Consider the following 15,613-nt stretch of genomic DNA (forward strand, 5'->3'; position numbering starts at 1 on the left):
AAATCCAGTCCATACAAGTGCTGAAAAGTGTGGGGGCAAGTACACATCCCTGACAAACTCCAGCAACAACTGCAAATAAGTCAGAGGTGGTACCACCACACTTCACAGCACTCTCAGTACCAGAGTAGAGTTCAGACATCAGATCGATCAGTTTTGGTGGCACCCCACGAAGACCAAGAATCCTCCAGAGGACATCCCGATTCACTGAATCGAACGCTTTACAGAGATCAACATAGGCTGCAAGCAGCCCCTGCCGAAACTCTCGTTTGCGTTCGGTGAGGACACGAAGTGCAAGGATACGGTCAATCGTTGACCTCTTTGGTGTAAAGCCTGACTGCTCTGGACGCTGGTGCTCAAGCAGATGGTGGCGAACCCTATCAAGAATTATCCGAGCAAAGACCTTGCCCGGCACTGAGAGCAGCGTCACCCCTCGGTAGTTGTTGCAGTCTTGGCGATCACCCTTCCCTTTCCAGAGAGGGACAACAAGGCCCCTCTTCCAGTCAGTTGGGATGATGCCTGTGTTCCAGGCAGAGCACAAAACTGCATGCAACGACACGAGTGCAGCATTTCCACCAGCCTTGAGAAGTTCGGCATGGATGCCACAGATCCCTGGAGCTTTACCCCGTTTCAACTGGTTCACCACAGCCCGTGTTTCCACAAGCGAAGGTGGACCACAGTTGATTTGAGGGTCAGCAACAGGGATTGTAACACCCTTGACGTCCAACTCGACAGCTGGGGGATCAGCCTGGTACAACCGCTCAAAGTAACCGGCCCAGCGGGCCTTCACTTCAGACTCCTCTGTCAAGAGCCTACCACTCTCTGCTCTAACTGCAGTGCTCCGAGGGATGGGCTTGGATGAACGTAATGCGCGAATTCCCCTGTAAGCGGGACGAGAATCACCTGTCCACAGGTAATGCTCTACCCCCTCACAGATTCCTCGCACATAGGCCTCCTTGTCCACCCTCAGTGCACCTACAGTTTTACGCCTCAGCTCCCTGAACAGCTCAGCTCTGCCATTCAGCCTGGCCCTGCGACTCTGATCAATGGTATCCAGTGTCCCTCGAGAGACAAAATTCTTCTTTGCCCTGCGGTGAGTTCCAAGACATCCACCGGCAACATCAAGGACGGTGGTCTTGAAGGCGCTCCACAACTCTTCAGGACCCCCCAAAGCACCCAGACCCCCCAAGTGTCCACTCAGCCTGTTCGCAAACTCCTCAGCTACTCTCTCATCCCTGAGCTTGGCAACATCCAGCCTCGGCTGGGATGGTACCATTCTCCAGGATTTAAAGTACAGCTTTACAGTTGCTACAACAAGCCTGTGGTCAGTATCGAGGAACTGAGCACTCTGGTAGACCCTGCAGTTCTGGATCATCCTCCAACGACCGTCAATGGGGACATGGTCAATCTCCTTTGCCACACCGCCAGCGTTGGAATACCAAGTCCAGCGATGAGCTTGTGGGCGCTGAAACCATGAACCAGCCACCCTAAGTCCATGACTTCTTGCAAAGTCAAGGAACTTAGTGCTATTATGGTTCATAGTTCCTGACCCATGGGGACCAACACACACCTCATAACCGTCCCTATCAGTTCCAGTCGATGCATTGAAATCCCCCAAGACTAGAATTGTATCTCGTCTGGGGCACTGATCAACCACAGACTCGAGTGTGGCGTAGAATGCGTCCTTCACGGTGAGATCACTCGCCTCAGTCGGAGCATAAACAGAGACCAGGGAAATGACACCTAAGGAGTGACGAATCCTTAATCTCATAATACGCTCGTTGACCGGTGTTACCTCAATTATCATTGGGGTCCGCTTATTGGACACAGCTACAGCAACTCCTTGGGTATGGTAACCATCAGAGCGACCAGACCAATAGTAGGTGTAACCACCCACCATTATCTCGCCGCAATCCGGTCTCCGAGCCTCAGAGAGAGCTGCAATCCCGATATCCAAACGCTTGAGCTCAGATGATAACAGAGACAGGTGATCATCCTCTCTTAGGGATAGGACATTCCAGGCACCCACCCGAAGGGACCGCCTCAAGTTAACCCAAGGAGACCGCCGTCTGGTGGACGACACCTCAGCACCACTCCGACACACTCTCCCGCAATCTGACCCAGGGATGTTACCCCGTGGTTTCCCTCCGATCAAAGATTGGGGGTCCCGAAGGCTTTGCCTCAATCCCGTCATCCGGTGAGCTGCCCTGCGAAGGGAAGCTGCACAGGAGGTACTCCCACGGAGTGGGTTTTCAGATTTTTTTGCGTTTTTACGTTTTGCGGAATGAAGGGTTTTACGGTGGCCGGAGTGCAAATCCTGCCACCAACCTCCTAATAAGAAGTAACCCAACTGCAGGAGGACGTCTGCAGACACAGTTGGGCACTAGATATGGATGGCCGTTGGCTCACAAGGAGCTCCTCCGCCCTTTGACAGGTTTTGTTTTTAATCCTGCTGGGTGTCTATATCCAAACACCCCCCTCACCACAAAACCTGGTGGGGGAGACGGTTTAGTCGCTGACAACCCGACCATGGAACAGGTTAGTACAGGTTTACATGGTACCTGTAGCAGGTCACAGATCGAACCTGACCTGACTCCAGCACTCTTGGATCCAGCAAAAAGTATTGGAAAAATGGAAAAACTATGGACATCTGTATCTCTGAAACTGCACCAAGGAAAAAAATTGAAACTTGGTACAAAGTCAGTACTCCTCATGTGAAATGAGTGATTTTTAATGACGTCATAGGTGCCCTCATTCGGACGTCATAATTGCATATGTAGAACGCCACATCTGATCAGTATGAGAAATTTTGAGGGTCATCGAGGGATAAAATGGTCCACAGAAAAAAACTTAATGACGTCATTGGTCACGTGATTCGGCACCCATATTGTTTAAAAAAAAAAAACTTCAAAAATCATCTTCTCTGAAGTGGCTGAACAAATCGAGGAAAAACTTTACATGTATGACTGCCTGTCCATGAGGAACAAAAGGTCCGCAAATATGATATCATAGATCACGTGGTTTGGCAGCCATATTGGATTTACCCCAAAACCTGTAAAAAAAATACACCACTCAAAAGAAGTCCTGGCGAGGGTCTGCAATCTCTGATTACTCTTTTTCTTGTATTGTTCTTGCAGAGGCAACGTCGCCCTGGCAAATTTTGGTGCACCCCGACAGAACATAAGTACAGCCTTTTTACCAAGTGATTTGTGCAGCTACTTCTTCTGATCAGTTGCCCTGACATTCCTGGACATTGCACTCTTTAGTGTCCAGCCCCACGACATGAGTGGGTCGCAGGCTGCCACGACACTGCACGAGTGCCTGTGTTTTTTTAACACAGTACAAAATTATTTAACTTCACTTACCTTGTACCACATTTCAAACTTAGCAACATTTCCAATTATGTGGTATGTATTATTGATCCTTATCAGTGTTGATTTCCCGCTCTTTTAACAATCTCAGTCAGTAATGCCTCTGGTTCAAATGGTCAAAAATGTTCGACAGCTCTGACATGCCAATCCCCACCTCTTTAATACTTTGAAATAGATGCAATTTGGGTCCATCACATAGGGTCTGTCACATGGAGGGAATTTTAAAAACAGATGATTCAAACCAAGCAGCTTGTCATGTCTTCGTCATGTCTTGCAAACGTCATGTCTTGCATGACTGTATCCGTCATGTCTTGCAAACATTGGTTGATAAGGAACGGCTGGCTTGGCAAGCGATTAGCAATATATTGTTACGGACTCGCGGTTTGAGGTTCGCCACAAGGGGAAGCACTCAGACTCCTCCCGAACTCCCAACCATGAGGCCACCATCTGCGGCTAGCTCCACAGTCCGGCAGGTTGCTAGTCAACCACGAATGCCAATTTATACCACCAAACCTGACAGGGTTCTCTCTACGAAGCACATTACCTTTCTGGTGGCTTGGCAATATCAACAGGCGCTTGCACCCTCGATACGTACTTGTGTTATCTTTTTTTAATCAGGTGCAGCCGAGCGGAGCTGCCAGTTACGTACCAGCTGACGTTGTGAAGCCAATCGGGGGGGTAGAACATCCCAGGCTAGCAATACATGTGGACTATGCTTCACCAATGAAGGAAAATATGCCACAAGCAGATTTAGAGGAACAAACACCAAGGATTTATTTACAAGGGCGAGGAAAAGTATGTGGTACAATTAAAACAGGGGTTTATTTACAGGCATTCGTACAGCAGGGACAAAGTCATTCGTGTGGGGTGTTTACAGCAAAAGACATACAATGTGGTCCAAAAGTAAAAAGAGCAGAGTTATACACCTATTCTTTCTAACTTATACAGACTTGCTTATTTGAGTTAACATTGCAGGGCCCATCAGATTCACACTACAGAAGGGTAGATTATAGGGAGAAGTTGCAGAGCAGAGGGAGGTGTTAACAGCCTCTAGTTTTTTTTACCCTCCGGAAACTGATGATTCTGCGCTGCCTGTTGCTGGGGGAAAAAGTAGGAGAGAATTGGTCTGACCTCCTACCTAATGCTGCACTTTGGATTGGATCCACTCGCCCGGTCCACTCTCCAGTGCTCCTCTCCATCTCGTGTCACCACTTCCTTCTTTCCCTGATCTCCCCAGACTTGTTCTCCAGCCAGACTTACTAATTGTTGAGGTGCTCCGCCTTTTTGTATCAGGCCTGGGAGGGTTGGAGCCTGGCGGGGGTCAGGGGTGACGCCCCACCTCTTCCAGGCATGGTTGCTGGGAGCAAAGGTCATGCACCTCACATTTTAGTCCTGGAATGACTTGCACATTGGCCCAGATGAGCCCCCAAGTGGTCACCCTCTCTGTGAGTTTGCTGGGAGAAATATGTCTTCATTGTTCTCTGGGATGAGCCATATATTGGAACTCCGCACTAAACATGAGCTACATTTAGTGCTCCTTGTTTGCAGTGTGAATGTCCTGGAGGACCACAAATGGCGTATTGGATAGCGCAATCGACTTCCATAGTGGGAGATGGCAAAGGGAACTCGAGCGCACATTTGCGTTGCGAGTTATAAGCTTTCTTCGAGGTGACTCAGTGTTACCAAGGTACACACGTGACGTAGCATCCCTCGGCACTGTGGGATGCCAGCCGCCAGTCTTTTCATGAAGAGAGGCATTTGCTGTGGTGAGGAGTCATATGGAGGTGAGCGTATCCATTGTGTTGGTCTTGTGGTTGAGTTGTTGCTGGTTCGATAATGGTGAGTGAGCAAGTATTGGAATGAATACTATCTACCTAGCAAATGTCTGCCTGCACGCATGCATGCTCATACATGCAGCAGCCTTTCTTTGCACCCCTCTGATCGGCTCACTCCAAATCTGATTCGTACATCTTGCAGTCTCCTCAACAGAGGGGGAAGTGTGGGGAAGCAAGGAGTGGGGGGGGGGAGAGAGAGAGAGAGAGGCTGGGGTCGGAAGGAGGGAGAGGAGTGGGAGAGAGAGAGAGGGAGAAAGAGAGAAGAGGGAAGAGGGAAGAGGGATTTGGTCATTAAAATACCCAGTTTAACGTCCATCCAAAGACGGCACACACATTGATGAATCACCCTGCCTGTTAAACACCAGGATGACAGTTTAAAGCTAGGTCGGGATTTGAACCCAGGCTAGACGGCTTAGAGTGAGCATGTGTACCTCTCAGCTTTCCTGCCGTGATGTGGCGATTCATTACTTCGTAACTGAATTCTTCTTGGTTTAAGAGATACTCATGGTGATCGTATGTGCGGAAATGAAACAGAGCCACGAACGCTGCCGTTTCCAGGCATTTATAAGCATTGCAATGTACCCAGTGATTTGTAGCGAAATGATGAACAGGCATTCGATAATATGAGTGAGGAAAGTGGAAAAAAAAAACAGAAAAACTTTATCATTAAGAAATCATTTTGGCCTGTTCCAAGTCAAAGCATGGTTGAGTAGGTCAAAAAACATGGCGGCTTCAGACCCCAGACAGCAAGGTGGCCGAGGAGCACCTGATGAAGGATATAATTAAATAATGCCGTTAATTTGATCTTCAAAAGGGGTGTTTTAATTAACCCAAACACCAAAAATTCACTCATGCACTTCCTTGCAGTTCCCTTAGTATGCATGCAAAGTTTCAGGCTGATAGGTTTCATGGTTTTGGAGTTATGGAGGAGACACACACACACTGACATTCATTGTTATCGATTAGTGTGGTTCTCAGAGGGAGGCATTAGATGTTTTTAGTCTTGGTGTCCGTGGTGTCCCTCTTGTTGGAGAAAAAAAAAACGTTTGTTTTCATTATGAAACATAATTTCAAGTGCCACCAATAGGTTAGCATTACGAGTTGGCTATACCGGGAACCATCAGTTATCTCCGATCGCAGATCTCTCATTCTTTGATGCTTATAAACCGCTCAATCCAACTACTGTACTCGGCCTGTTAAATTTCACGCATTTATTTTGGTCATAGCATCTGTTGATCTCCATCATCTGCCACTTAGTGGGTAGAGTGGATTACTTTTAGCTTAAGCAATTTTGTCTGCTTCATGCCAAGCTCGGATAAAAAGTTTGTAGAACTGTGTGTCAAACAATTTCCATCAATACATCACTTGATTCCACCATGGGGCACTTTCAAAACATAGGAAAAGCTTGACTAATGAATGCTTCAGCTTTCATAATCATGAAATATATACATTATACCTTGAAAACAAGCAGTCCGTCAGTGGTAGAAGGGTGTCGAGAAAGAAGGGAATGCAGTTTGCAAAGGAAATTTAAATTCTGAAAGTGTATTTGACTTGGAGATGGTAATATTTCAAATAAAATACTGTATGCACTTAAAAATGAGAATATTCTGAACAACCTTATTACTTGCTATCGTTTATTAAATACAGACTATATGGACTAAAATTATGATTCATTAACTACCCACTTGTTATTAAAACTCTTTCCAAATTCCCCAAAAAGTGAAATCCACATTTTGTAGAGCACCATCATTGTGTTAAATGAGGGGATAGGGACAAAGCGGTGTAGTATAAGGATAGAGATCGAGTGGTATATTTGATGGGATAGAGACGGAGGTACTTATTTCATGACATAGAGGGTTGTAGATCAAATGTTTTAAAGTTATTCTTTGGGATATTTGAAGGCCTTTGGAGGTTTTGGAACTCCATATTCCACCGTTGTCCTCAGGTGATGTTGTCCTCAGTGATGCAAGCTGATTGTCTAATTGTGCTGTTTCAGCCTTACCCTGTTATTGTGCTATCAATCATAAGCAAATGAGAATGTGCTTGTAATGAATGAAAATCGAATTACAGTACAATGATAATTTAATGGTCATGTTATATTATAACAAAGCACCCAGAAAAAAACAACCAGTTCGCAGCACTGGATTGGTGGCTGACTGTATTTGTTTTGTTGTTACAATATAAAAATCAGGCATTAATAACAATAATAACAATAATAATAGCACCACACATCCTGAAGCTCACCTAGATCAGGAGTAACAGTTACTCAACCCCCCTGCAGACCCCTTCAGACCCTGATTTTTTTTTTAATATTATGAACAAACTTTAGTACGTCACAGGTGATGAAGGTTGTGATCAAGTTTCATCAAAGTCATATGTGTAGTTTCAGAGAAGAGAGCAAACACCTATTTTGTCTTTTTTGGGGGTGTGGGGGGGTCAAAAAAAAGCCCTCGACCCTCTTTAATGAGCGTAGATTTTGATGTGGTCAATACACCTTCGTGAGGCATCAGATATCAATCTTCGAGCCAAGTTTCATCAAAATCGTTTGTTTGTTTCAAGCGATAATGACTGAAGTGTTTTCGGAGTGACTGGCTGACTCACTCACCTATGGACACTGCTTGATTGCATAAGCTCACCTGACTAAAGTCCAGGTGAGCTAATAATAATGTTTATTTCATCATTATTATGATAACAGTATCATGATGCATTTTATGTTGAGTTTTACCAGAAACCATCAAAACTGTTATGTGGCACTCATCATCATCATCATCATCATCATCATCATCATCATCATCATCATCTCGTTCAATTCACATTGGTAGTGCAGTATTGGCATACTCACCATACTTATCAACTCTAGATTAATGAGAGAATTGTTCGGGCAGAAATTAGTAATTTGTTCAGGGTGCTGCTGATTACTCGATCTTTTAAATCCACCAACAAGAAAAAGAGCAATCAGAGATTGCAAACCCTCGACAGGACTTGTTTTGTGTGGTGTTTGTGTGACGTTTGTGTACTGGTGTGTTATGTAATTAGAGACATAATTAGAACTGTCACTTTATAACTGCTGGCAGTGACGACCGGGTACCAAGACGTCCCACTTTGATGCAATCCCGCTTTGATCGGACACCTGACCCTGACCCATGATGTTTATTATTATTATTCAATTGAATTCAGAATGGGATAAAAATAAATTCAATTCAAATCAAATGGAAGACCAAGTAGGTCCAGCCCTGCTTTGGAGTAATCAGAAGGAACCCAAACAAGGAAAAAGCAAACATGAAGTCATCAGGAGGAACCTGGATAGGATTCGCATTTCAGCTGCTGCTACTCTACCCTCAAACCCATCCAGGCACAGCCAAGTGAGCCTTATTCCAAAAAAAAAAGAACCCAGATCAAAATAATGAAATAATTCTGGCTGCCAGACAATGTGTCCAATCAGATTGCAAGTTAAAATATTTATTTCTTATCACTACTAAATCATAATTGTGAAGTTTCATGTCAATTGATTAAGCGGTTCAAAAGACAATTTTAAAAATATTTTTGCTCAATCCAATATGGCTGCCAGACCACATAACTTATCAATTATTTGTGAATACGCTGGTGGCTCCAAGGCTTGGGGAACGTTTCTGTGAAGTTTCCCTCGATCTGTCCAGCCATAATGGAGAAGAAGATTTTAAAAATAAGTTTTAGGGTAAATTCAACATGGCTATGATGCCATATGTGTTAATATTTTGCTCTTCACGGATAGGTGATCATACGTGGAAAGTTTCACCTCGATTTGTTCAGCCACTTCAGAGAGGAGTATTTTTTAAGTTAAAAAAGGATGCATAGTAACATGACTGATGACGTCATCAAATATTTTTATGTGGACCATTTTATCTCCAGATGACCCTCAAAATTTTTCATACTGATCAGATGTAGCGTTCTACATATCCGATTATGACGTGATAACGAAGGCACCTTTTACGTCATAAAAAGTCACGTATTCCCCATGAGGGGTACTTGCCGTGTGTCAAGTTTCACTTCTTTCCTTGGTGCAGTGTTTCAGAGGTACAGAGGTCCAATTTTTTTCTTCCATTTTTCCAACATGGCTGCCACACCATGTGACCTATGATGTCATTATCAATAAATCATTCTACATGAGTAGTTGCTCCTACATGAGTAGACAAACAGCTAGACACAAACAAACGGACCCAAATGCAATACCCTCTCCTTCGGCGAGAGTAACAAGAAATGCTTTCAAACGGGTCATCCAGCTTAATGTCCTTCCAATGGACGGCACACACATTGATGTCTCACATTGAATGCAAAACACCATGGTGACAGTTTATAGCTGGAATGAGACTCAAACCTAGGATGGACAGCTCCAAGGTGAGTGTGCATACATAGTTTTTGTCTTGTGAGTCTGAGTTCTAAGCAATCCTTGCCAGCCCCTGTGGCACAGATAGATTGTAATGGATCAGAAATGGGATTATAAGATGGAAGGCCAATATAAGTCGGCTCTCCCATTTGGCAGTACTTCCCTGTGGACTGAAAACATTTATATAGTATAACAAAAGATAAAAATGTCATTTTGTAACTTGTCTTTTTAACTCACTTAACCACTCAACCCAAGTGATGAAGTCCAACTGCACCATTAATTAATATATGATAACAGTATCACACGTTTGTATTGTGATTGTCTATAATTCCAGAGTTTTGGTGGAAAATAACTTCTTGTTACCCGAAGGTGGTACCATATATGGGCGAGCTCTGGTTGCTTGCTGCAGGGAAGAACCGAGCATGGGGCAGGAAAGAATGATCTGATCTCTTTCACACCCTGGTTCATGGATAGCAGCTGCTAAACAAGGTGTCACTGAACATGAAGTTAAACAAGCAATGTAAACTTCACCCACCACATGCTACCATGGTCATCGGCCGAGCGTAAACTGTACACTGTTTAAATGGGGTGTGTGGAGGTGCCATTCCAATAAAGATGGCTCCAGAAGCATGTGGTATACCGTGCCCATCTCCTGGTGATTTTCAGGTTTGAACTCCGTGTAATGGAATATTATTGTGGATGAATGAGTTGAATGTAATTGTCTCCCACCACAAAGCTTCAGTAAAGATACAGCTGGGAATGCCAACAGAGATGCCAGTGGGAATTCATTAATTATGTCCCTACCCACTCGTTAACACCTGCACTGGTACTGCACGAGGTACGGACTCATTGGCGTGACCTTGTCTGTTCCTTCCTTTGTTCATCCTCCTTAGGCCCACCATTGAACAGACAACATCCCAAGCTCACACCAGCACATCGTCTTGGCCAACCAGCCAAGCTTACACCAGCACTTGCTTTCAACCATCCAACCACAAGGTACATTGTACAATATTTAAAGTGGAATTGATTTTTAAATTGCATAACTGTATCATTGTAATCGTACTCATGGGTATGAAACCTTATCTCAAACTTTGTGAGAAGTACACCGAGCGATGGGATTTGCTCCCAACACAGACCAGTGTGCACATGATTTCATCACCATTTGTACAAATGACAAAATCAAAAGATCATTATTTTATACACCCACGAAATGGCAGACGTCTGTGCTTTTGGTCTTCATTTTAAAGCTCATAATGGTGTGTTAATCGTAAATGAGTAAATAATGGCACAAAATATGAAAAGACATTGTAACTCATAGACAATAGACAACTTGTCTATAGACAACATAAACTAGTAATAATAGACAACTCATTCACATTCCCTAAAAGGTTTTTATGGCAAATGTAAAATGAACACAGAAAAAAAAACGAACAAGAAATTTTACCCTTTTATTCATGATTCATGGAACGTTTTCTGTAAACGGGGACCCGTTTGAGTGAAGTTGTCCTGTTCTTATGTCTGCCCTGAATGGCGGGATAGTTGACATAGGCATTAGACAGGAAAGTGTAATTTATAGGACCAGGGAGGGCACCCAGACAAAGTAAGGAGAAGGGTGGACTTGGATGTCGGTACTTCGTGTTTGGGCCGATATCTACGCTCCCCCACCCCCACCTTGTGGCCCACGCTCCGAGTACAAGGGTGCGCTGCCATTGGTGTGCTACAAGGTGTCACGTCATTGGTTCGGGCCACACCGGTGATGTCACCACTGAGACGTTGACATGCCACCTAACTGGCCAACGGTGCCGGATAATGAGAAAAGAACATTCAAAGTCTGGGTGTGTGACCACAGGGGTGGGATAAAAGAGGCCCTGCATATGCTGTTTGGTCCCTCGCTCTCTCGCTCTCTCGCTCTCTCGCTCTCCTTCTCCCGTCTTCTCCACCTCGCTCTTTCTTCTCTCTGCCTCGCTCTCCTTAGTACCCCTGGCTGTGGGGCTGGCCTGTTCCTTTAGCACTGCCCATGTTGCTCGCTTTGATTTGGATACTTGCTCGTATTGTAGCCTGCGCAAAGTGGGGTTTAAGCAATTGGTTAACTCTGTCTGCCTGACAGATGTCACATTATAATCGAGGAACTACTTATTTTCACATTGAACACTGTAGAACATGAATCAGAACCTGAACCTGCAGTTTAGCATTACTCTGGCTCTGAATTTGACAAATTGTAAAGCACTCATGAGCACTCGTGGTCAAGTAATTGCTTCAGTCTGTCTGTCTGGCAGTCAAAGCAAAATTGAAAATCATTCCAAACAGGAAACGTAATGTTTTTAAGGATGTCATAAAGGACACAAACAACTGGCACGAATAACTCATTTAACGCAATGCTTGGGCAAAACTCTATGCTGTCTCGACCAATCAAATTTGACACCTCTGAGGGCGGAGTAACACTGAGATTCAGATGAAAATGGCATTGGAAAGCAATGCAACGACAGAGCTAACTTCGTCCAAAAGATCTGTGTTTCGTGCATCTTTTTCTCAAAGATCGTTACAAAATCTGCAGTTTATCCGAGAAGAGTTGTCAGAGGTTCATCTCTGGACTGCTCCATATTGCCTCTTGGCTTCAAAAGGTTTCCAGCGTGCCTGTTGTTCAAAGTTCATGAACAAAGCTAATATAGATCGTGCTCGGAAACGCAAAGCAAGAGTTGAAAACACCCTTGCACGTCCGATTCCTCAAGACTGCATGGGGTAAGTTGTTTTATGAACTCTCTAGTTACCTCCGCCACAAAAGTTAGGCGGAGATTGTGTTTTCGCCCGTGTCTGTTTGTGTTTCTGTCTGTCTTTTTCTGTGAATGGGATATCTCAAAATGTTATGGACGGATTCGGATGAAATTTGGTGGACAGGTTCGGTGACAAAGTTGAAATGAATAGATTTTGGTGAAGATCCGGATCCAGATACTAGAATTTTTCAAGTGATTCTTCACCAATGAGTGATAGGGCTGAAAGCGATATTCAGGGTGATTTTTATTTATTTATTTTTGTACACCGCTCCTTCCCAATTCCATATCCATGCGATGCATGACGTCATCGTCGGGTGCTGAAGGAAGGGAATACTCCATTTGTTACTTGCAAAATCGAACATTTTTCAAGCATATGAGTCAGTTGATTTTGTTATTCCGTCTATCTGTCTGTCTGTTTTTATATCCTCGTGGACGATCTCTAAGTCTTACTCACATTGTTCTTCTTGTGGACTTTTTTGTTTCACAGCCGACAGTTTTCATCGAAACTTCCTGAAACTTGGCGTATATATGTAAAAATACCCTGCGCAGACAGTAACCATCTCTGATTTAGAAAATTCCTCCGAGAAAAAAAGTTATGACGTCAAAATATCTCCACTAATGGAAATCGCCTGAAAAATTATCTCAAACTAGTCAAGCTTTTTGAATTCTGTTTGCGGGAATCGAACAGGGCATTAGCAGAGATGAATTACCACACATATGATACATCACTACCGAGTGCCCTTCTAGTTTCTGGCTGCCTTTTCCCCTCGCCCATTCTTCGTCCAATAAATTGTGTCCCAATTTGTCCCTTTACGCTGTTGGTGTATTTACTTTCAACTGTCTTCATGTAGTTATGGCTTTGCTTCTTTGTGCCTTGATCTCTAGTTCATAAAAATCTTCTCGATGCTTTGCCGATCCGATATACCATACTCAGTGTTGCAGAGCGTTGGTTCTGCCGAAGCAGTTTCTTGGCCTGGAGCCTAAGGTCATTCTTGTTCGTTTGCCGTCTCCCTCCGAGCAGTCCCAGTAGCAGGAATTTGGCCAGGGTGCCGGTGATAGCTCGCCTACTCTTCACGAAGGACAACGTAGGATCTTTGACGTCCACCAACTAATGCCAACAGACCAGACCTCAGTTTAACATCCATCCAAGGGACAGCACACACATTGACGAATCACCCTGCCTGTGAAACACCAGGATGACAGTTTTAGCTGAGCCAGGACTCGAACCTAAAGGCCCAGTCACACCTTGACGTTTTAGCCAGCTTATGCTGATTTTTTGAAAATTTGTGTAAAACGCTGGTACACGTCGAATACGTTATGGGTACATTTTGTATATGTTAAGACCACGCTGAAAAACACTGCCATAAGTGGAAGTACGCTGGCTTTAAACGTTGAACTTTTGGGTTTTCCTCAAATTTTTTCATGCTTGAAATTTTACGACGTATGCCGGCGTATGACTCACACGTTCCGCTACGCTGGCCATAAGTTGTAGGCACGTTATGCGATTGTTGACACACGTTGAAACACGTTACTTGTAAGTTACTCATTAGTCGAAACACGTCGAGGTAATGTTTAGCGTACCCGAAACTTATTTCTAACCTATGAGTAACGTTTTGTAAGCACGCTACACGCATGTTGTTCACACTTTGCAACACGTTACTTGAAAGTACTACTACTACTACTACTACCACTACTGCCAACATCGACATCACTAAATTCTCTCGAACTACTACTACTACTACTAACATCGACATCACTAAATTCTCTCGAACTACTACTGCTACTACTACTACTACTACTACTACTACTACTACTACTACTACTACTACTACTACTACCATCAACATCACTAAATTCTCTCGAACTACTACTACTACTACTACTACTACTACTACTACCATCAACATCACTAAATTCTCTCGAACTACTACTACTACTACTAACATCGACATCACTAAATTCTCTCGAACTACTACTGCTACTACTACTGCTACTACTACTACTACTACTACTACTACTACTACCAACATCGACATCACTAAATTCTCTCGAACTACTCCTACTATTACTGCTACTGCCACTGCTACTGACATTGACATCTACTCAACATGGAGTGTGGAACACTGACGGGTTCCTCTTGTGAAGCCCATTTGTATATAACAATTCCCCTAAACGCTGCCAAATCACCATTATACGGTAGATGTAAGTTAGAAACACGTTCAGTAAGTTCTGTGGTCGTCCGGAAGACGTCAATCAAATTCGTCTACACAGGACAATGTGCGTTTGAGATACGTTACACATAGGTTCAAAGCATGCTACTCATAGGTTCAAAGCACGTTACTCATAGGTTAAAAATTAAGTTTAGGGTATGCTAAACATTACCTCGACGTGTTTCAACTTATGAGTAACTTACAAGTAACGTGTGGCCGACGTGTGTAAACGATCGCGGAGCGTGCCGAGAACTTATGCCAGCGTATGCAGAAGTTGTGAGCCATACGTCGAGTACGTCGTAAAATTTTCAGCATGCTTGAAATTTCACGACGTACTAGACGTACCACGTAATATGCCAGCGTACTTCATTGTTTTTCATCGTGCTCCTAACGTATACACAACTTACCCATACCGTATTCGACGTGTCCCAGCGTTTTAGACACATTTTTCATAGGTCGGCATACGCTGGCTAAATCATCAAGGTGTGACTGCGATGTTGACATTTCCAATTTTCAGGCGGTTATGATTTAAATCGGCATGCGGCAGGTTTTTAACAGAGAACGCCACGAGTTCGTTAGCGATACGTGCAGCGCGCTATGGCTAAGTTAAACTATCGTTGGGCATAGGTTGTGAACGCCGACAACAGGCTAAGCATTCGTTGGTATAAGTTATCTTTGACACAACGAAACGTTCTGTACCCGTTACTAATACGTTATGCATATGACCAACACGATATGAATACGACCAAAACTTAAAAAAAAACCTCAAAACTTCAGCATACGCCAACGTTTTACGTGCATTTTTATACGTTGCCATTCCTGGCTAAAACGTCAAGATGTGACTGGGCCTTAAGCTAGACAGCTCAAAGGTGAGTGTGAATACCTCTCCTGCCTAGGCCATCCTGTCAGCCCTCTTGCTGCTTTACCATGGTCTAAATAACTCGATATTGACCGTGTGACCAAACTTGTGGTGGATTATAATAATTGGTACCAATGGATAATCTTTTGTATTTTCTTGTATCGATGGTTAAAAATGCACCAATCACTCAATCCAACAGCGATTGTT

At 43.9% G+C, this 15,613-nt stretch overlaps 1 protein-coding gene across 16 annotated transcripts in view; it reads left to right on the top strand.

Annotated features, from left to right (window-relative positions):
• Positions 1-15,613, top strand: part of LOC147028201 (supervillin-like) — a 196,012-nt gene that overhangs the window by 56,440 nt on the left and 123,959 nt on the right. For 15 of the 16 annotated variants that reach the window (XR_015057460.1, XM_085878374.1, XM_085878372.1 and 12 more), the window contains one exon: positions 10,460-10,562. Coding sequence is in view for 12 of the 16 variants with exons in the window: in XM_085878374.1 (XP_085734500.1) it covers positions 10,460-10,562 (103 nt within the window). In the remaining 4 variants the exon portion in view is untranslated. Of the gene's footprint in view, positions 1-9,935; positions 10,056-10,459; positions 10,563-15,613 lie in introns of all 16 variants that reach the window. The other variant, XM_085878378.1, reaches the window with a different exon arrangement.

The sequence above is a fragment of the Eptatretus burgeri genome, chromosome 4 (assembly GCF_056783735.1).
Source record: "Eptatretus burgeri isolate ZD-2024b chromosome 4, Ebu_testis_v1, whole genome shotgun sequence".
Taxonomy (NCBI): domain Eukaryota; kingdom Metazoa; phylum Chordata; class Myxini; order Myxiniformes; family Myxinidae; genus Eptatretus; species Eptatretus burgeri.